General features: G+C 51.2%; 1 protein-coding gene across 1 annotated transcript in view; it reads right to left on the bottom strand.

Annotated features, from left to right (window-relative positions):
• Positions 1-22,177, bottom strand: part of LOC311526819 (transmembrane protein 47-like) — a 33,661-nt gene extending 11,484 nt beyond the window's left edge. Inside the window, exon 1 of the mRNA XM_084640266.1 lies at positions 21,880-22,177. Within this exon, the coding sequence (XP_084496392.1) occupies positions 21,880-22,075 (196 nt within the window). The 5' untranslated portion in view covers positions 22,076-22,177. The remainder of the gene's footprint in view (positions 1-21,879) is intronic.
• Positions 22,178-22,424: the final 247 nt, after the last annotated feature.

Here is a 22,424-nt window from a genome sequence, read left to right as displayed (position 1 = left end):
CCACCCCGCCATAAACGTCTCCCCCTTACTCTCACAGATATTGTGGAGCACACAGCAAACAGTAATAACAGTGGGAATATTGGTTTCACTGAGGTCTAAGCGAGTCAGTAAACTGCGCCAGCGCACCTTTAAACGTCCAAATGCACATTCTACCACCATTCTGCACTTGCTCAGCCTGTAGTTGAACAGCTCCTGACTACTGTCCAGGCTGCCTGTATACGGCTTCATGAGCCATGGCATTAAGGGGTAGGCTGGGTCCCCAAGGATACATATAGGCATTTCAACATCCCCAACAGTTATTTTCTGGTCTGGAAATAAAGTCCCTTCCTGCAGCTTTTGAAACAGACCAGAGTTCCTGAAGATGCGAGCATCATGCACCTTTCCCGGCCATCCCACGTTGATGTTGGTGAAACGTCCCTTGTGATCCACCAGAGCTTGCAGCACTATCGAAAAGTACCCCTTGCGGTTTATGTACTCGGCGGCTTGGTGCTCCGGTGCCAAGATAGGGATATGGGTTCCGTCTATGGCCCCACCACAGTTAGGGAATCCCATTGCAGCAAAGCCATCCACTATGACCTGCACATTTCCCAGGGTCACTACCCTTGATATCAGCAGATCTTTGATTGCGTGGGCTACTTGCATCACAGCAGCCCCCACAGTAGATTTGCCCACTCCAAATTGATTCCCAACTGACCGGTAGCTGTCTGGCGTTGCAAGCTTCCACAGGGCTATCGCCACTCGCTTCTCAACTGTGAGGGCTGCTCTCATCTTGGTATTCATGCGCTTCAGGGCAGGGGAAAGCAAGTCACAAAGTTCCATGAAAGTGCCCTTACGCATGCGAAAGTTTCGCAGCTACTGGGAATCGTCCCAGACCTGCAACACTATGCGGTCCCACCAGTCTGTGCTTGTTTCCCGAGCCCAGAATCGGCGTTCCACAGCATGAACCTGCCCCATTAGCACCATGATGCATGCATTGGCAGGGCCCATGCTTTCAGAGAAATCTGTGTCCATGTCCTGATCACTCACGTGACCGCGCTGACGTCGCCTCCTCGCCCGGTATCGCTTTGCCAGGTTCTGGTGCTGCATATACTGCTGGATAATGCGTGTGGTGTTTAATGTGCTCCTAATTGCCAAAGTGAGCTGAGCGGCCTCCATGCTTGCCTTGGTATGGCGTCCGCACAGAAAAAAGGCGCGGAACGATTGTCTGCCGTTGCTCTGATGGAGGAAGGGGCGACTGACGACACGGCTTACAGGGTTGGCTTCAGGGAGCTAAAATCAACAAAGGGAGTGCCTGTACATCAAGGAGTATTTCAGGCAGGACTGCACGGAGGGTTCCAATAAGAAATGGTGCACCTAAGTTATCGTTCTTATTGGAACAAGGAGGTTAGCCTGGCTTCCGATTGATACATGGCTAGATTTACCTCGCTGCACCATCTCTGTGAGTGACTGCAGTGTGATCTAGAGGAATGAGTCCCCTAGACAGGGGAGGAGGCAAATGAGTACAAAACAAATCTGGTCTATTTCTTGTTCTGACCCACTCCATCTATCTTTTACATCTTTGGCTGGCAGCAGACGGTGCAGAAGGACTGCATGCCATCCACATCTCATGGCTGCTCGGCAGAAGATGGTACAGTATGACTGCTAGCAGTCCATATCGCCTGCCCGCTCACCATAAGACGGTTCAATAGGACTGACTGCAGGACTAAAGAGAATGACCTGGTCAAGTCACTCCAAATTTAGTCCCTGCACCCATGTCTGCCCAGGCGCTCCCAGCCGACGTGGCCAGGAGCACCTCGGACATGACGATGACGGCTACCAGTCGTACTGTACCGTCTGCTGCCACAAGGCAAGGGGTTGCTGCTACTGTGTAGCAATGCCGTACCGCATCTGCCAGCACCCAGGAGACATAGGGTGACGGTTACCTGAGTGGGCTCCATGCTTGCCGTGGTATGGCGTCTGCACCGTAACTCAGGAAAAAAGGCGCGAAATGATTGTCTGCCCTTGCTTTCACGGAGGGAGGGAGGGAACAGGGGCCTGACCATATGTACCCAGAACCACCCGCGACTATGTTTTAGCCCCATCAGGCATTGGGATCTCAACCCAGAATTCCAATGGGTAGCGGAGACTGCGGGATAGCTACCCACAGTGCAACGCTCCGAAAGTCGACTCTAGCATCGGTACTGTGGAAGCGCTCCGCCGAGTTAATGCACTTAATGCACTTAGAGCATTTTCTGTGGGGACACACACACTCGAATATATAAAACCGATTTCTAAAAAACCGACTTCTATAAATTCGACCTTATTCCGTAGTGTAGACATACCCTAAAGCTCAGTTTAAAGTTCAGCCCTTGAACAGTTAGGCCAGGTCTACATTCGAACTTTTCCTGGTACAGTAGTGTCAGGTGTGATTTTTTTTTTTTAAAAATAGTGTTTCTATATTGGCAAAAGCCCTAGTGTAGATGCAGTTATTCCAGCATGAGTTCATTTGCAGGTATAGCTCATTTTGTTTCCCACAATTCTACCATCCTCATCTGACTCATTGCTGTCCCAGTCTTACCCCTCCTCCAGCTCTGCTACTGCACCTCAGTCCCAAAGCACAGCACCCCTTGCTGTTAATGGCTGACCTGGGACACCCATTAGCATGGCTGGGAACGGCTAAACATTGTGATTCTGTGGTGTGGCAGGAGATGGTGATGACCAAATCACTTTTGACCTCTGGCCACCAAAGATGTCCAGATAGGCTAATGCCCAGCCTACCCTACTGTCCTGCCACAGGCCCCAAGAACCTGCTTTTTATGAGGATCCTTTTAAAGTGCCTTGCAATAAACTGGCTGCAGGAAGGCAGCACACACTGCAGCCCGGTGAACTGGAAGTCCTGTGGGACACATGGTTAGTCCTGTACCCTTGGCAACTGACTAAATGAACTCTCAGTAGTGATTCTAACGTCCTTTGTAAAGCAAGCTGTGGGGCAGGTGAACTACAGTCACCACACAGAACAGACCTACGAACACACACCTCCCTTGCTGTACCTACTGAACACATACTTCTTTGACAATTAGAAGCTGGGCAGCCATTTAGATTTGTCTTCACTCCAGTTAACCTGGGCTCTTACCTGAGCATTGCCCTGAACCCCTCTCCAGTCCGCACACATAAACCTTGGGCATAAGTTTGGTGATGCTTTCAACCCAGGCTAGCTGGCTCATCTGGGGCTAATGCCTAAATAAGGCTTTCATTCAGGCTGGTGAACCAGGATATTTACAGGGAGGATGCAGGTGGAGCCACTCATGGGCTTATAGACCTCCTGGTTCTCCCCATGTGCTGAAAAGGACAGACAAGCTCTCCTACAATTCACTCCAGGAATCAGAGCAGCTCAGCTTAATGCAGCACACAGAACCCTGGGACGCAGCCTCAAAAGTCCTAGCAACACATGAGGAGGGCACCAGTGAGGACACTAATTCTAGCATGGCTTTACAGGGTGGCTGCTCATACCTGAGCTAGGCTAAACTGGATATTCAGACCCAGGTGCCTAGCACTTGAGTTAAATCTGCAGTGAAGACATATCCATAGAAGTCAAAGTACGAGACCAGTGTCTCATGCCAGAGATGAGTACGGACTAGGCACAGCTGCAACTGAGTTGGCAGGGTGGAACGAACTCCCCTGCTGCATAGGACCTACTGTGTCTCAGGTAAAGGAATGGCAAAAAGGGGTAGCCTCTCAAAGAGTCTGACACCCCTAGGCCTCCTTGTGGGATGGCAGTTCAGTCATCCCATGCCAGGCCAGGTTCACTGGTCTGGAAGAGAGCAGCAACAAAAACAAATCTGAGGGATTCACCACAGACCGAGATGGAGGGAGGCCAACAGACCGAAGGGGACTCTGCAAAGTCTCTGCCACACAGACCAGCTGGAAAGAGGGAAACCAGAGGCCCTATGGGATGTCGCCAGGGAAACCAATCTGGGTTCCCAGAGGGGCCTATTGAGCCAGTTCTGTCATGAATATCAGGGACCCCAAAGAGACTGGTGGAATAGGAGATCCAGAATGGATGCAGCAATTTTGGCTCCATTTAATGAGGCCCAGATGTGAGATGGGGTGGGCAGCTGTACAATAAATGTCATGCGCAAGGAAAACAGTCAGTCCTGTCAGGGATGGAGGAGAGGAGTTCCTTGGAAGACGGCTACACAAAGCTCTGGAAGTACACTGTCAAGGAGGCAATGCAGATGTGCTGTGCGTGGGACGTGCAGCAGGGAGAACAGGAGTCGTTTGATGTAGATTGCCTTTCACCAGAGATGTCGAGACACTTTGCAGAGAAGGTTAGTATCTCAATTGTGGGTGAATTGAGACTGAGGGGGACACTATTTACTGCAGGCCACACAGGTCAGTAGCAGAGCTGGGAACATAACCAGATGTCTCGGTCCCTATCCACTAGCCCCACCTGTCTTAAAGCATATGCAATATTGCAAGGGTGGCCAAACTGCGACTTTTACTGTAAAAGTGCAGCTCGTGGAGCTCCCCACGACACACCACACCCTCCACCTAGTAGACTGAGAGGAAAGAAGTTTGAGGCATCTACCCTGCTGCAGGGCTTCTGCAAGAGACAACTAGTGCCTGCTGAGTGGGAGCACAATTTAAAGGTTCCCCTCCCCCCAACAGCTTGAGTCACACATCCCAGGCATGCCCCTCCTTACCCTCAGCAACCCCTCCCTGCAGCTCCCAGGTGTTCACTCCCTGGGAAGAGGCAGTGGCAAAAGGCTGAGAGCTGCAGGGACGGGCTGCTGCTTTTGCTCCACGGCTCTACCTACAGCTCCTAGCTGTTTGCGCTGGCTCTCCCCACGGCCACAGCTCCCAGCTTGCCAGCTCCAGCAGCTGCCATGCAGGGAGGGGGCTCTGCAGCACCATGTAACCAAGCCGGGCCAGCAAACCCTGGCAAAAAAAAAAATCTATGTGGGACAAGTGACTCCATGTGCCCCGCCCACATCACCTATGGCTTCTGCCCAGTGGGGAAGAGGGGGGCTCAGGCCTCCAACCTGGTGGGGCATGCTAGTGTAACCCTTCTGCCTGTCAGAGTTGGCAGCAACAAGGGCCGAGTTCAGTATTTAGGGGTTCCTTTCCAATAACACAATGCAAAACCGGCTCGAGCCCCCACCCAGTGACCTGGGACAAATATATACCACCCCCGCTGGGCGCCTCCAAGAGGCAATACTTCCCCTCTTGCAAGCACATAGTCTGAGTGTAGCAAAAAAGCCTTTTAATAACAGAGAGAAACAATGTGGCATTATGTTGGGGAAACACAACCCATGAGCAAAAAAACCCACCCCAAGCAAATGGGGTGTGTGCTTTCCCTTGGGTTCTTGAGTCCAGCAACCAAAATCACCCAAAGTCCCAAAAGTCTCTGTCCCTGGTCAGGGCATCCCCAGAGTTCAAAAGTTTATCTGCAGAGTTTTACCTCCCAACCTGGGTGGAGATGCGGGGGGCGGTGTTAAGGGGCACCTTACATGGTCCAAAGCTGATAGCCCCACCTCTCCATGGGGCTCCGCTCTGCCAGCCGCCCCATGAGCTGATCTAGGCAGCTGACAAACTGCTCTGCTCCACCAGCCGCTCTGCTCACCGTCCCGCAAACTGCTCTGCTCGCCGTCCCACAAACTGCTCCACCATATATCTTCAGGCTCCCCCACTACTTAACTCGACACTCAGTGATTTCAGCTCTTCGTAAGTTCAGCTCTTTTGTGATTTCAGCTTGTAGTAGAGGAGCCTCAGTGCTGGTGCACCATTAGCCCAAAGTGAATTCAGCTCAGCAGCCTGTAACTAGACTCCTAATGGAATCAAAATTAGCTCTGATATTCCACAGTGGAAAGAGAAAGAAATGCAATTAGCATATAAAGCCTTCACCAGAGGACCTATACCACCAAGTATTAATACCTATCCCCAACCTCTCTCAATTCACAGTTTTGGAACCCATGTCCCTTGCCTAGCGAGTGCTTCTTAGTTGAGGGCGAGTCCCTCCATCATAACAAAAGGCCAAGTACAGTTCCACTGTCCTTGATTCCCATAATTAGGGTAACAACAATTTATTCTTCCTGCCCCCATAACAGAGACACTGGGGATCCCACAGCAGCCAAAGTGACCATTTGGGCAGCTATGGCCTCATTCTAGGTGGGGTGGGTGTGCCTATGCAAATGAGATTGGCCCCTGAAGTTCTTTTCCACAACTTGCCACACCTCACCACCAGATGTCAGGGTGGAGCTCATCCTGACTCTGCTTACACTAGCATGGCTCGGAGCTTCAGCAAGAGCAGGGCTGAAGTCCCGAGTCCTGGCAGGCACGCCCCAGCAGCTATCAAACATCTGAAGACTGTTGTATGTGGCTCAGAAGGTCTGTAAGTTTGGCCATCTCTGTAACATTGTATAGAAGAAACTCATTCCGAGTGTAAGACCTGCTGGAGGCAGGGGTAGGAGTGGGTTTTAGCTGGAGTGAGAGCTGTGTGAGGGGAGAAGATTTCAGTGTGAGCACATCTGGGGGTATAGCAGAGAAGAACTATGGGGGTCACTGCAGGAGTGAAGCTGGAAGGAAACAGCTCAGCAATGTGTAAGGGGACTGTTGCCCCCTTACTAACATTCAGTGGGGGTGTTTTAGTTGCTAGCTCCCAGTACTAAAAAGGGGGAAGGGTCAATGGGGAATCAGGACCCTGAGACTGACAGCCCCCAGGAACAATGGGGAGAGGCCAATGTTCTAGGTCAGCCTGAATGACAGGGCGAGCAGGCTAATCAGGGAGTCAGGGAGCCAGGGAGGTCCCGCCCTCCATGACAGCTGGATTTGCTTGGGTCAGACAGAGTGGGGCCAAGCTAAGGAGAAAGCAGGGGCTCAAGCTGAGCTGGGGAGCAGAACTGTGCCAGATTCAGAGAGACCAGAAAAGCAGCCCAGAGAGAGCAGACCCTGTCCTGGGAGGAGAGCTGCAGCAACCAGAGCCAGAGGGCCAGAAAAGCAGCCCAGGAAGCCGGTCAGTGCTGGGAGCAGAGTGACAGAAGCAGCCTGCAGAGCAGACCTGTGCTGGGAGCAGAGCTGCAGCAACCAGAGGCAGAGGGGCCAAAGAAGCAGCCCAGGGAGCTGGAGGCAGAGCAGCAGCCGTGCTGAGACAGAGTGGTGGAGCTGGGGCTGCAGGAGTCCGGAGCTGGGTGTGGTGAGCAGCTGGGAGAGAGCGAGGGGGACCCTGGGCAGCGGGCCCAGCACAGGGAGACGCCTCAGCCAAGAGGCTCTGCAGGCCAGGCTTGGATCGTAACCCCGACAGGGCGGGGTGACACTGGGAAGAAGGGTCCTACCACTTAGAGCCTGAGAGCGTGTGGCCACCACCAGAGCAAGTGTCCAACCCACAGCATCCCTGCAGCACAGCCAGGGCCTGAGAAAAAGGCCTGGGACTTACAAGGAACAGACTGTGAACTGCCCTGACATTCCAGAGACACTGTTTGTGATGTTCCCTGCCACAGAGCGGGTCGATGTGTTTCCTCTAACCTTTCCCATTTTTCCTTATTCTTTTTAAAATTAATTGTTGATTAAATAACTTGCATTTGCTTTAACTTGTATATAATGGTCAGTGGGTCAGAGAAGTGCCCAGTGCAGAGAGAGCACCCCGGAGTAGGGACACCCTAGCCCCTGTCCTAGGTGACCACAGCAGGGTTGGGGGTCAAGCCCCCCAGGAATCCTGGGCCCAGCCTTGTTGGGGTTATGAGGACTCTGCCAGACAGGAGAGTGGAAGGGGAGTCCTCAAGGGCAGGGAAGCCACTGGGTAAAGGAAGTGGGAGCGAGGACTCAGATCCTTTCACTAGCCCACTTGACTGGGGTAGTGCAGAAGCTAGGAAAGTTCCCCACAATAGCGGGACTATTCCCCCACTTACAAATGCAGGAGTGGAGTCTGTATGCTGGGGGTTGTAGTTCCATCAATAAAACTTGGGGCGGGGGTGTCACCCTGTGTGCCTGGGGTAGCCCTCACTGAAAATGCCAAGGTCAGGGCAGGATGCAAAAAGGAGAGCAGATTCTCCCAAAACTGATGGTTAATACTGAAGTTAGACTCATCCCCCAGTCACAAACTGCTCCTGATCCCCCACACTGGTTATCAAGAAGCTAAAAAAAGAAATCACACAGCCCCCTTATTGAATTCCAGTTCTCTGGCTCCCAATCAGCACCTAGGTCCAATACAGTAAGAAGTTGTTTAAAAACTCTGCTCACTATATGACATGTTCTTCTGAACCCCCAAGGGCCAGCCACATTGCCAGGTTAATATTAGGTTGGATCTTAGCCAAAATACTATGCTGCAAGCCAGTCCATTAGTGTCTAAAACGAAAGGTTTATAATAAAGAAAAAAGAAAGAACAAGAAGAGAGTTGTTAAATGGTAAAGTAATTAAATACATACAGAGACTTCAAAGTCCATATATCAGGTTCTTAGCAGTACTGGTGAGTTTGCTGGCTTGAAAGTCCTTCTGGAACACATCCACAGCTTGGATGGGTCATTCAGTTCTTTTTTAGAGCTTCATTTATAGAAAGGTTACTCCAGAGGTAAGAATCATAGGAACTGGAATAGACCTCAAGAGGTCATCTAATCCAGTCCCCTGCACTCATGGCAGGACTAAGTATTATCTAGACCAGGGGTGGGCAAACTTTTTGGCCCAAGGGCCACACCGGGGCTGCGAAACTGTATGGAGGGCTGGGTGGGGGAAGGCTGTGCCTCCGCAAATAGCCTGTCCCCTATCTGCCCCCTCCCACGTCCCTGCCGCCCCCCTTACTGCCCCCCTCAGAAACTCTGACCCATCCAACCCCCCTGCTCCCTGTCCCCTGACCCCCCCTTCCCCCACCGAACCTCCGCCTCATCCAACCACTCCCTGTCCCCTGACTGCCAACCGGGACCCGAGTAACAAGAAGGGTTTCTTCAGGTATGTTGGCAACAAGAAGAAAGCCAAGGAATGTGTGGGCCCCTTACTGAATGAGGGAGGCAACCTAGTGACAGAGGATGTGGAAAAAGCTAATGTACTCAATGCTTTTTTTGCCTCTGTTTTCACTAACAAGGTCAGCTCCCAGACTGCTGCGCTGGGCATCACAAAATGGGGAAGAGATGGCCAGCCCTCTGTGGAGATAGAGGCGGTTAGGGACTATTTAGAAAAGCTGGACGTGCACAAGTCCATGGGGCCGGACGAGTTGCATCCGAGAGTGCTGAAGGAATTGGCGGCTGTGATTGCAGAGCCACTGGCCATTATCTTTGAAAACTCGTGGCGAACCGGGGAAGTCCCGGATGACTGGAAAAAGGCTAATGTAGTGCCAATCTTTAAAAAAGGGAAGAAGGAAGATCCTGGGAACTACAGGCCAGTCAGCCTCACCTCAGTCCCTGGAAAAATCATGGAGCAGGTCCTCAAAGAATCAATCCTGAAGCACTTGCATGAGAGGAAAGTGATCAGGAACAGCCAGCATGGATTCACCAAGGGAAGGTCATGCCTGACTAATCTAATCGCCTTTTATGATGAGATTACTGGTTCTGTGGATGAAGGGAAAGCAGTGGATGTATTGTTTCTTGACTTTAGCAAAGCTTTTGACACGGTCTCCCATAGTATTCTTGTCAGCAAGTTAAGGAAGTATGGGCTGGATGAATGCACTATAAGGTGGGTAGAAAGCTGGCTAAATTGTCGGGCTCAACGGGTAGTGATCAATGGCTCCATGTCTAGTTGGCAGCCGGTATCAAGTGGAGTGCCCCAAGGGTCGGTCCTGGGGCCGGTTTTGTTCAATATCTTCATAAATGATCTGGAGGATGGTGTGGATTGCACTCTCAGCAAATTTGCGGATGATACTAAACTGGGAGGAGTGGTAGATACGCTGGAGGGGAGGGATAGGATACAGAAGGACCTAGACCAATTGGAAGATTGGGCCAAAAGGAATCTGATGAGGTTCAATAAGGATAAGTGCAGGGTCCTGCACTTAGGACGGAAGAACCCAATGCACAGCTACAGACTAGGGACCGAATGGCTAGGCAGCAGTTCTGCAGAAAAGGACCTAGGGGTGACAGTGGACGAGAAGCTGGATATGAGTCAGCAGTGTGCCCTTGTTGCCAAGAAGGCCAATGGCATTTTGGGATGTATAAGTAGGGGCATAGCGAGCAGATCGAGGGACGTGATCGTTCCCCTCTATTCGACATTGGTGAGGCCTCATCTGGAGTACTGTGTCCAGTTTTGGGCCCCACACTTCAAGAAGGATGTGGATAAATTGGAGAGAGTCCAGCGAAGGGCAACAAAAATGATTAGGGGACTGGAACACATGAGTTATGAGGAGAGGCTGAGGGAGCTGGGATTGTTTAGCCTGCAGAAGAGAAGAATGAGGGGGGATTTGATAGCTGCTTTCAACTACCTGAAAGGGGGTTCCAAAGAGGATGGCTCTAGACTGTTCTCAATGGTAGCAGATGACAGAACGAGGAGTAATGGTCTCAAGTTGCAGTGGGGGAGGTTTAGATTGGATATTAGGAAAAACTTTTTCACTAAGAGGGTGGTGAAACACTGGAATGCGTTACCTAGGGAGGTGGTAGAATCTCCTTCCTTAGAGGTTTTTAAGGTCAGGCTTGACAAAGCCCTGGCTGGGATGATTTAACTGGGAATTGGTCCTGCTTCGAGCAGGGGGTTGGACTAGATGACCTTCTGGGGTCCCTTCCAACCCTGATATTCTATGATTCTATGATTCTATGACCCCCTGCCTCTTATCCAACCCCCTCACCATGCCACTCAGAGCGGCAGAAGCTCGCAGCCCCGCTGCCTGGCCAGAGCCAGCCACGCCGCCACGCTGCCCGGCAGGAGCGGCGGGCCAGAGCGTTGGCAGCGTGGTAAGCTGAGGCTGCGGGGGAAGGAGGACAACAGGGGAGGGGCCGGGGACTAGCCTCCCCGGCCAGGAGCTCAGGGGCCAGGGAGGACAGTCCCACGGGCTAGATGTGGCCCACAGGCCATAGTTTCCCCACCTCTGCTCTATGCCATTATCTAAATCATTGATGAAAATATTGAATAGAACCGGACCCAGCTCCATGTCCTTCCAGCATGACTGTGACCCACTGATAACTACTCTCTGGGAACAGTTTTCCAACCAGTTTTGCACACACCTTACAGTAGCTCCATCTAGGTTGCATTTCCCTAGTTTGTTTATGAGAAGGTCATGCGAGACAGTATCAAAAGCTTTACTAAAGTCAAGATATAAGAAGCAGGAATGAAGACAAAATGAAGAAGATGCAGCTGTCTTTTATACCTTTTGCCATGTCCTTTGTCTTCTGGGGCATCTTGCATTGGCCACTGTCGGAAAACAGGATACTGGGCTAGACGGACCTTTGTTCTTACCTAGTATAGCCGTTCTTAGGTTCCTATGTCCCAAACACAAGCTTCACAGCACATGGCATGGAAAAGCCTCAGCCCTGGTCTACACTAGGACTTTAGGTCGAATTTAGCAGCGTTAAATCGATGTAAACCTGCACCCGTCCACACAATGAAGCCCTTTATTTCGACTTAAAGGGCTCTTAAAATCGATTTCCTTACTCCACCCCTGACAAGTGGATTAGCGCTTAAATCGCTAATTTGCCGGCTCGAATTTGGGGTACTGTGGACACAATTCGATGGTATTGGCCTCCGGGAGCTATCCCAGAGTGCTCCATTATGACCGCTCTGGACAGCACTCTCAACTCAGATGCACTGGCCAGGTAGACAGGAAAAGAACCGCGAACTTTTGAATCTCATTTCCTGTTTGGCCAGCGTGGCAAGCTGCAGGTGACCATGCAGAGCTCATCAGCACAGGTGACCATGATGGAGTCCCAGAATCGCAAAAGAGCTCCAGCATGGACCAAACGGGAGGTACGGGATCTGATCGCTGTTTGGGGAGAGGAATCCGTGCTATCAGAACTCCGTTCCAGTTTTCGAAATGCCAAAACCTTTGTGAAAATCTCCCAGGGCATGAAGGACAGAGGCCATAACAGGGACCCGAAGCAGTGCCGCGTGAAACTGAAGGAGCTGAGGCAAGCCTACCAGAAAACCAGAGAGGCGAACAGCCGCTCTGGGTCAGAGCCCCAAACATGCCGCTTCTATGATGAGCTGCATGCCATTTTAGGGGATTCAGCCACCACTACCCCAGCCGTGTTGTTTGACTCCTTCAATGGAGATGGAGGCAATACGGAAGCAGGTTTTGGGGACGAAGAAGATGATGATGATGAGGAGGTTGTAGATAGCTCACAGCAAGCAAGCGGAGAAACCGGTTTTCCCGACAGCCAGGAACTGTTTCTCACCCTAGACCTGGAGCCAGTACCCCCCGAACCCACCCAAGGCTGCCTCCTGGACCCAGCAGGCGGAGAAGGGACCTCTGGTGAGTGTACCTTTTAAAATACTATATATGGTTTAAAAGCAAGCATGTGAAAGGATTACTTTGCCCTGGCATTTGCGGTTCTCCTAGATGTAGTCCTAAAGCCTTTGCAAAAGGTTTCTGGGGAGGGCAGCCTTATTGCGTCCTTCATGGTAGGACACTTTACCACTCCAGGCCAGTAACACGTACTCAGGAATCATTGTAGAACAAAGCATTGCAGTGTATGTTTGCTGGCATTCAAACAACATCCGTTCTTTATCTCTCTGTGTTATCCTCAGGAGAGTGAGATATAATTCATGGTCACCTGGTTGAAATAGAGTGCTTTTCTTCAGGGGACACTCAGAGGAGCCCATTCCTGCTGGGCTGTTTGCCTGTGGCTAAACAGAAATGTTCCCCGCTGTTAGCCACAGGGAGGGGGGAAGGTTGAGGGGGTAGTCACGCGGTGGGAGGAGGCAAAATGCGACCTTGTAACGAAAGCACATGTGCTATGTATGTAATGTTAACAGCAAGGTTTACCCTGAAAGAGTGTAGCCACTGTTTTATAAAATGTGTCTTTTTAAATACCGCTGTCCCTTTTTTTTTCCTCCACCAGCTGCATGTGTTTCAATGATCACAGGATCTTCTCCTTCCCAGAGGCTAGTGAAGCTTAGAAAGAAAAAAAAACGCACTCACGATGAAATGTTCTCCGAGCTCATGCTGTCCTCCCACACTGACAGAGCACAGACGAATGCGTGGAGGCAAATAATGTCAGAGTGCAGGAAAGCACAAAATGACCGGGAGGAGAGGTGGCGGGCTGAAGAGAGTAAGTGGCGGGCTGAAGAGAGGGCTGAAGCTCAAATGTGGCGGCTGCGTGATGAGAGGAGGCAGGATTCAATGCTGAGGCTGCTGCAGGACCAAACCAGTATGCTCCAGTGTATGGTTGAGCTGCAGCAAAGGCAGCTGGAGCACAGACTGCCACTGCTGCCCCTCTGTAACCAACCGCCCTCCTCCCCAAGTTCCATAGCCTCCACACCCAGACGCCCAAGAACGCGGTGGGGGGGCGTCCGGCCAACCAGCCACTCCACCCCAGAGGATTGCCCAAAAAAAAGAAGGCTGCCATTCAATAAATTTTAAAGTTGTAAACTTTTAAAGTGCTGTGCTTAAAGTGCTGTGTGGCATTTTCCTTCCCTCCTCCACCAACCCTCCTGGGCTACCTTGGTAGTCATCCCCCTATTTGTGTGATGAATGAATAAAGAATGCATGAATGTGAAGCAACAATGACTTTATTGCCGCTCTGCAAGCGGTGATTGAAGGGAGGAGGGGCGGGTGGTTAGCTTACAGGGAAGTAGAGTGAACCAAGGGGCGGGGGGTTTCATCAAGGAGAAACAAACAGAACTTTCACACTATAGCCTGGCCAGTCATGAAACTGGTTTTCAAAGCTTCTCTGATGCGTACCGCGCCCTCCTGTGCTCTTCTAACCACCCTGGTGTCTGGCTGCGCGTAACCAGCAGCCAGGCGATTTGCCTCAACCTCCCACCCCGCCATAAACGTCTCCCCCTTACTCTCACAGATATTGTGGAGCACACAGCAAGCAGTAATAACAGTGGGAATATTGGTTTCGCTGAGGTCTAAGCGAGTCAGTAAACTGCGCCAGCGCGCCTTTAAACGTCCAAATGCACATTCTACCACCATTCTGCACTTGCTCAGCCTGTAGTTGAACAGCTCCTGACTACTGTCCAGGCTGCCTGTATACGGCTTCATGAGCCATGGCATTAAGGGGTAGGCTGGGTCCCCAAGGATACATATAGGCATTTCAACATCCCCAACAGTTATTTTCTGGTCTGGAAATAAAGTCCCTTCCTGCAGCTTTTGAAACAGACCAGAGTTCCTGAAGATGCGAGCATCATGCACCTTTCCCGGCCATCCCACGTTGATGTTGGTGAAACGTCCCTTGTGATCCACAGAGCTTGCAGCACTATCGAAAAGTACCCCTTGCGGTTTATGTACTCGGCGGCTTGGTGCTCTGGTGCCAAGATAGGGATATGGGTTCCGTCTATGGCCCCACCACAGTTAGGGAATCCCATTGCAGCAAAGCCATCCACTATGACCTGCACATTTCCCAGGGTCACTACCCTTGATATCAGCAGATCTTTGATTGCGTGGGCTACTTGCATCACAGCAGCCCCCACAGTAGATTTGCCCACTCCAAATTGATTCCCAACTGACCGGTAGCTGTCTGGCGTTGCAAGCTTCCACAGGGCTATCGCCACTCGCTTCTCAACTGTGAGGGCTGCTCTCATCTTGGTATTCATGCGCCTCAGGGCAGGGGAAAGCAAGTCACAAAGTTCCATGAAAGTGCCCTTACGCATGCGAAAGTTTCGCAGCCACTGGGAATCGTCCCAGACCTGCAACACGATGCGGTCCCACCAGTCTGTGCTTGTTTCCTGAGCCCAGAATCAGCGTTCCACAGCATGAACCTGCCCCATTAGCACCATGATGCATGCATTGGCAGGGCCCATGCTTTCAGAGAAATCTGTATCGATGTCCTGATCACTCACGTGACCACGCTGACGTCGCCTCCTCGCCCGGTATCGCTTTGCCAGGTTCTGGTGCTGCATATACTGCTGGATAATCCGTGTGGTGTTTAATGTGCTCCTAATTGCCAAAGTGAGCTGAGCGGCCTCCATGCTTGCCTTGGTATGGCGTCCGCACAGAAAAAAGGCGCGGAACGATTGTCTGCTGTTGCTCTGACGGAGGGAGGGGCGACTGACGACACGGCTTACAGGGTTGGCTTCAGGGAGCTAAAATCAACAAAGGGGGTGTCTTTACATCAAGGAGTATTTCAGGCAGGACTGCACGGAGGGTTCCAATAAGAAACGGTGCACCTAAGTTATTGTCCTTATTGGAACAAGAAGGTTAGCCTGGCCTCTGATTGATACATGACTAGATTTACCTCGCTGCACCTTCTCTGTGAGTGACTGCAGTGTGACCTAGAAGAATGAGTCCCCTAGACAGGGGAGGGGGGGAAGTAAATGAGTACAAAACAAATCTGGTCTATTTCTTGTTTTGATCCACTCCATCTATCTTTTACATCTTTGGCTGGCAGCAGACGGTGCAGAAGGACTGCATGCCATCCACATCTCATGGCTGCTCGGCAGAAGATGGTACAGTATGACTGCTAGCAGTCCGTATCGCCTGCCCGCTCACCATAAGACGGTTCAATAGGACTGACTGCAGGACTAAAGAGAATGACCTGGTCAAGTCACTCCAAATTTAGTCCCTGCGCCCATGTCTGCCCAGGCGCTCCCAGCCGACGTGGCCAGGAGCACCTCGGACATGACGATGACGGCTACCAGTCGTACTGTACCGTCTGCTGCCACAAGGCAAGGGGTTGCTGCTATTGTGTAGCAATGCCGTACCGCGTCTGCCAGCACCCAGGAGATATAGGGTGACTGTTACCTGAGCGGGCTCCATGCTTGCCGTGGTATGGCGTCTGCACAGGTAACTCAGGAAAAAAGGCGCGAAATGATTGTCTGCCCTTGCTTTCACGGAGGGAGGGAGGGAATGGGGGCCTGACGATATGTACCCAGAACCACCCGCGACAATGTTTTAGCCCCATCAGGCATTGGGATCTCAACCCAGAATTCCAATGGGCAGTGGAGACTGCGGGAACTGTGGGATAGCTACCCACAGTGCAACGCTCCGGAAGTCGACTCTAGCCTCGGTACTGTGGAAGCGCTCCGCCGAGTTAATGCACTTAATGCACTTAGAGCATTTTCTGTGGGGACACACACACTCGAATATATAAAACCGATTTCTAAAAATCAGACTTCTATAAATTCGACCTTATTCCGTAGTGTAGACATACTCTTAGAGTTCTGTCCACAGGCAGGCCCCTACATGTCTTGCTGACTCATCAGGTGTAGTCCCTGGCTTTTTTCAATGGGTTCACTGTATAGCCAAAGTCCCTTAATGAGCCATCAAAAGCAGGCTAGGCAGTGCTGATGCCAAGCTGTCTGGGGGTGTCACCCAGAACCACAGCACCAGTTTTGAAATACAGATATACCATACATATCTATAACTCACAATACAAAGGTGATACAAACATATAAACAAGATAATCATACTAGGCAAATCATAATATTTTCAAAGATACCTTAGATGACATATCTGGCCAGATTCCTTGCAATTTTATAATACTGGTATCAACAATATCATAAAGTGTCTCCGAGATTCCATACAGCATCACAGGGGGGCTGTTCACAGACCTGCAGGAGTAGGGCAATATCATGATCTCAGGCACCTCTGACATTTGCAGCAGTCTGATAGTTTGGCCAGAAGGACAGCCAACTGCTTCTCTGCTATTGTTTAAGAATCCGTCTAAGACAACTTACTTCTGCTTTGAATCTGACATCCTGCACATTCTCAGCTTGTGTTTCACAAAGGGAGAGGTCCAAAGAATGTTTGGCACGGGATCCAGCTTTATTGGCCAATGGACCAAACTGTCCCATCTCCAGAGCAGCCAAGTCAATTAAGGGAGCAGTGAGTCAGCCACCAGCTGAAATCTACTCCCAATGTACCACCCTGGTACAACCAACCCTAACAGTTCCACCTTTACGAGAGTCGGCTGCAGTTTTCAGCTGTCCATAACTCCCAGATAAAAGCCAGTACTGTGCATTTCTCTAATGGCTTGAAAGATCCCAAAGCACTTTACAAGCGATAAGAATAAAGGATTGCTTCACCCCAAACTGAAATGCAACCACCTCAGGTGGAGAAGCTGAGTGACATTACTTTGTTTAGGACAGGAAGTGAACTATAGCCAATTAAATTCCCTCTGCAGTTTTTCAGCAGACAGTGCAGTTACCCAAACTGGAATTTGTCCAGAACACTGGGGTTCATTCCCCTGCTCTTGCAAGAAGTGTGATGGGAACTTTAATAGCCACAAAGTGCTTCAGCATCTCAGCTTCAAATCTCACCCAGAAAGCGATCTCCCAGGAGCTGAGCAGCCATTGGAGCACCTGTTCTGAACCAATTCAGAGGGAAGTCTATCTTCTAGAAAGTACCAACTCCTACCCCAGCTCTAAAGCCTTTATAGGAGGGCCTGTTTGAAATTCAGGAGACTTTACTACATGATGTTGAAAAACTGGAGGTGATGCAGAGAAGAGCCACAAAAGTGAACATGGCTTACAGTGAAGGACTGAGCTCCCTCTGTTCATGTTATGATTATGAAGGATGAAATTGAGATTGACTTGATTATAGCCTAAGTACCTTCAGGAGGAGAAGACTCTGGGTCCTACTGGCTCTGTCATCTCCCGGAGAAAGACAGAACAAGAACCCATGGCTGGAAGCTGACACCAGACAAATTAAAATGAAGGCACAAGTTTTTAACAGTGAAGGTAATTAACTTTGGGAACAACCTCCCAAGGGAACTGGTGGATGCTCCATGTCTTGGAGTTTTCAAATCCAGACTGATGTGTTTGGCTAAAGCATCTTCCAGAAAGCCAAATTAATAAGCTCAATAAAAGGGTAACTGGTGGAGTGTAATGGTCTGTGTTATACAGGTCAGACTAGATCTAATGCTCTCATCTGGCTTTAAGCTCTACAGTGCTCCAGACATGAAAGTCAGGCAAGTCCATGAAAAGAGAACGAGCCTTAATGCAGTGAAACTTCTTGTGGGTTGAATTCAGACTCTTAACAATACAGAACAAATAAGTGGAGAGCAAGGGCTGTGAATATGGGCCAGCTAGTGCTGCCCAGACAATTCAGATGGCTGAGCACTAGTTTCCATGGCTGAATGAAGTACCAGTGGGCAGCCCCAGAGAAGTTACTCAATTCCCAGGCTCTGACATGGTCTGGAGTCAGCCCCATAAGGTTCCCTGTTCACATCCACTGCTGTCCTGTCTGGGAGGAGCAGCAGCTGCCCAGTTGCTTTGTGGGACACTGAGGCAGACAGTCAACTGAAGGCCTCGGTATAAATCACAGGGGTAAGTTCAGAAGAGAGGAGGTAGCATAATGAATGGTGCACATCTGCTTTCCCCTCCCTTTGACAGTACAGCCTCCTTCCTTGAACAGAAACAAATGGACACACTTTCCTCCAACCCCCTTCCCCATTTTTCCTGGTTGAGTTGCTGCTAACAAAGAGCAAAAGAAAAGAGGTTACAGTGTGAGCTCCCCTTCTGCCTCCCCCTTTCATTGCCTCAGTGCCACAACTCCTGTCCTATTGTTTCCCCTCTCCAAGAAAACAGACCCCAGGGTGGGGAGCTCAGAAGCTTCCTCCTCCCCTGTCATTCTCCCTCCCTTATACAGCCCAGCTGTTCGTGGTAGATAGCAAAACTAGAACTTCACTATGTAGCTGTATATACATCTAAACAGCTGATCATCTTCACCCAAGACCATAAAGGAAGGAAAAGTTAAGGCAATAGCCAGAATAGCCTGGCTTGATCTCCACAAGAAGGGGGAAAGAGATCATACACAACCACCTAGACTGGAGCTGATATTCCCCTCTGTGGACAGATTACAGGACTATGAACTCTCCTGAATTCTGTGCTTGTTCAGAGGTAAAGATGCCTTCTTAGACTTTAAGGCCAGCGAGGACCATTATAATCTGACCTCCTGCCCTACACAGGCCAGGGAATTTCATGCAGTGATTTCTGCACTAAGCCCAGTGATTTCTACACCCTGTAAAGCTGTGCTGAAGTGAGTCATGCTAGTCACTCACTCAGCAGTTCTACAGCCATCTTCCCCCTTTCACCCACTCCCTGCCATTTGAAGCAGGAGAGCAGCAACAGGAACAGCAGGGAGTTCCCAAGGCAACCTGCAATGGAGCTTTGGGGATGCAGCCAATCTTCTCTGGATACAGCAAGAGAAAGCCAGTCTCCAAACCCCTGGAGCTCTGACTGTGACCCCAACCCTGCTCAGGAGACTTATTTTAAGCCAGGCTGGTTGGCCCAGCAGAGCCAAGTTCTGATGGAGAGGATCTGGGAGACAAAGAAGCTGAGACAGAATGCATTAGTACACATTAGTACATATATTGAGACCTCAGCTATGCTTCCTGCCTGCCTGCACCATCACTCACAACTTGACCTGGTTTATGCTTACTTCATTTGCAGGAGGCTGGAGCCCCTGAGAATCAGGGTAGTGAGCAGAGGAAACCCAGATGAAACATTTTTAGCAGATGGACAATGATCCCTGCATGTCATTTGAAAGCCAGTTTGATTTCCTCCCCCAGAGGTAACAGCTCCATAAAATATTCAACTAGGGACCTCAAGATAACCAAGACCTATCATGGCTGTAAACAGAGAGGTGTGCAGACACCAGAGAATAGAGTTTGCCACCACCACATCTCTGTTATCCTGTCTTGCTTTGGGATGAGATGGGTCATGCTGTGAACATCTGTTCACACCTACAATATATGAATTCCTATATTGAAAGATCAGTGTGGTCCATTTAATCTGTCTGGTCATGCCCAATGCCAGATTCTTCAGAAGAAGGCATCATACACCTGCTGTCCCATAAGGGTCATTTCTTCCTGACTCCATCTGATCAGCTTCTGCCCTGAAGCATGAGGAGTGAGAGCCCTTGTCATTTTATCCCACCTAGTGTCACTGTAGTGACTTCTATTCTTTGTCAGATAAACATGCAGGGCTTGACACTCCACTGCTAGACTGGATGTTCAAGATGAACGTAAAATGCCAGCAAATCAGAATTTTCCACTCTGTGTTTTACATCCACATTGCACAGGTCTCAGTGACAACAGAAGGTGAAAGGCCGGTGGAGAACCAGGCCTGCAATCTGTTTAAAGGGACATTTTCAATGTCATGAAATTTACAAGACAGACTAATGATCTCTGTAACCAAAAGATTTGCAAAATACTTCTTTATTGTTACTTTGTGTTTTCGGTTTCTTCAGAGGAAACAGCAAGGAAACAGATTCCCCTGTTTGTGTAGGTTTTACACAGCTACAATGCAGCCTCCTGAATGGACCATCCATTCCACTCAACACTGATATGGAAAATGCTGGGTTATACTTTCTCTCCTGGGGCACTGTCTCAGTGCCAAGTTATAGGATGGGCTGGGCCAGGAGCTCAATAAACCTCTGCTGATACTAGTCAGTAACATTTCTCTTGTGAGCCAAGGGCAGACCTTTCTGGCCTGGAGTTACCAGTGCAACCTCCTTGTAAAGAACAGGTGCTGTTCTCCCCTCCATTGGATGCCCTACAATAGGTGCAGTTGTGTATGGAGTCGCTGGCCAGCACAGCTTCAGGAGTTTTCCATGATGAAGCTCCCACCAAGATCTATGCCCTGCTGTGTGGGGGAGTCCCATCAGAGAGGGCACTGCACTCTTGAGATGCATTATTTCATTGCCCAAAACCTTGACAGCCAATAAGTAGATTCCAGGTGCTTCGACTTCAACTTATTCAGGCCAAGAAGCCACCCTCAAATTGGATTCAGGCACCTCACTTTCTCATTTAACCAGTGGAGCCCAAAGCACTTTATTAAAGCAGGTCATCCCCATTTTACAGATGGGGAAACTGAGGCACCAAACAGTAAGCGACTTGCCTAAGGTTACCCAGCAGGCCAGTGGCAGAGCTGGGAACAGAACCTAGGTCTCCCAGGTCCCAGTGCTCCATCCATTAGGCCACACTCCCTTTTACAACTTTTAAGTTGAGGTGAGGGAGGTTTGATCTTCTCATGAATTACTCTGCTCCCACCCTGGAGCCTCCCATCCCTTAGTTACTCCCTTCCTCTAACACTGGCCTATCCGCCAAGAACTCCATCATCTCCTCAGGCACCACATGATCACCAAAGGCAACCCACTTTACATCATCCCCTTCTCCCAGCTACCACCACAGTCTCCTTCCATGCTTCTTCTCCCTGTCAGGTGACTCATGCATGCCCCGCTCTCCCCCTGTGCAGGACCCAAGGCGCAAGGACAATCTCTGGGCCCCCTTCATGCCTCCACACTCCAGGATTCATGATGCTGCCATCAGTTCGGAGTGACGATACCCAGAGGGCTCCCGAGAGCAGGGCGTTTACACGGTTCCAGCTCCGGGTGACGTAGCCCACAAGAATACAGCCCACCAGCAACTGTTAGACTGACGAAGCTCATGTTCGCTCTGGCTGGCGCCACAGGAGGCTGGCGCAGCGTCTTACAGACACTCTGTCAGTGCCACTTAAGCCCATTTACACAACTGCTGCGAATCTCTGAATCCAGCTCCCCCTCCACCCCGATCTCTTTGGGCCAGTCTCAAAGCGAGAGCCAGGCTGGTGTATTCTGGGGACGGACCTCCTGTCCCGTCCCGTCCCCTTCCCGGGGGCTGTAGCGCCTAGAGGTGGCCGCAGCAGCCAGCCCCGCCGCCCTCAGCCCCACTATAACCATTGCAAACTGGGGCCAGGCTCACCCCGCGGGCAGCTCTCCCGCCAGCGCACAGCCAGGCAGGAAGGTGCAGGCGGCCGGGGAGCGCCCCCTGTCCCAAGCGGCGCTGCCCCCGGACATGCCCCCCGCCCCAGCTAGCGCCGAACCGGGGCAGCCGGCCGGCCCGGCTCTACCTGTCCTCAGGGTGCTGAGGCAGTGCCACACGTCCGGGGCCCGTTTACATGCCTCCCACAGCGACAGCGAGCCGCGCTCCGAAGTGACCCAGGCGGGGCTCAACAGAGCCACCACGTCCAGCGCCAGGGCGACCAGCAGGCAGAGGAGGGCGATGAGCTTGAAGGGCCGGAGGACGCGAACCTCGCCCGTGGCCATGCTGCCCCCCAGGGATCGGGGTCCGTGCTGCGCCCCGGCCCCGCACCAGGGACCCGCCGGGAGCTGGGCAGTCCCGAAGCGCACAGCCCAGCCCCGCGCTCCGCCGCTATTGAGGCATGCCAGGGCCCTCGGGGTCCTAGAGCCGCCCGCACCCAGCCCGCCCCTTCTCCTGGGGCCTCCTCCTCCCCGAAGCTGCTATTGCCACCCTGTCCCCCACCCGCGTTGTCTCGTTCCATGTACCCCCCCACAACACACACACACCTACCTGTTGTGTCGCCTCCTACACTTAGATTAGAATCTCTCTGGGCAGTGCTGAATTTGTGGCAGGGCTTGCCAGGCTGAGCCCCAG

Source organism: Lepidochelys olivacea, assembly GCF_965140295.1.
Source record: "Lepidochelys olivacea isolate rLepOli2 genome assembly, chromosome: 9".
Classification (NCBI taxonomy): domain Eukaryota; kingdom Metazoa; phylum Chordata; order Testudines; family Cheloniidae; genus Lepidochelys; species Lepidochelys olivacea.
This window is presented reverse-complemented; position numbering and strand designations above follow the sequence as displayed.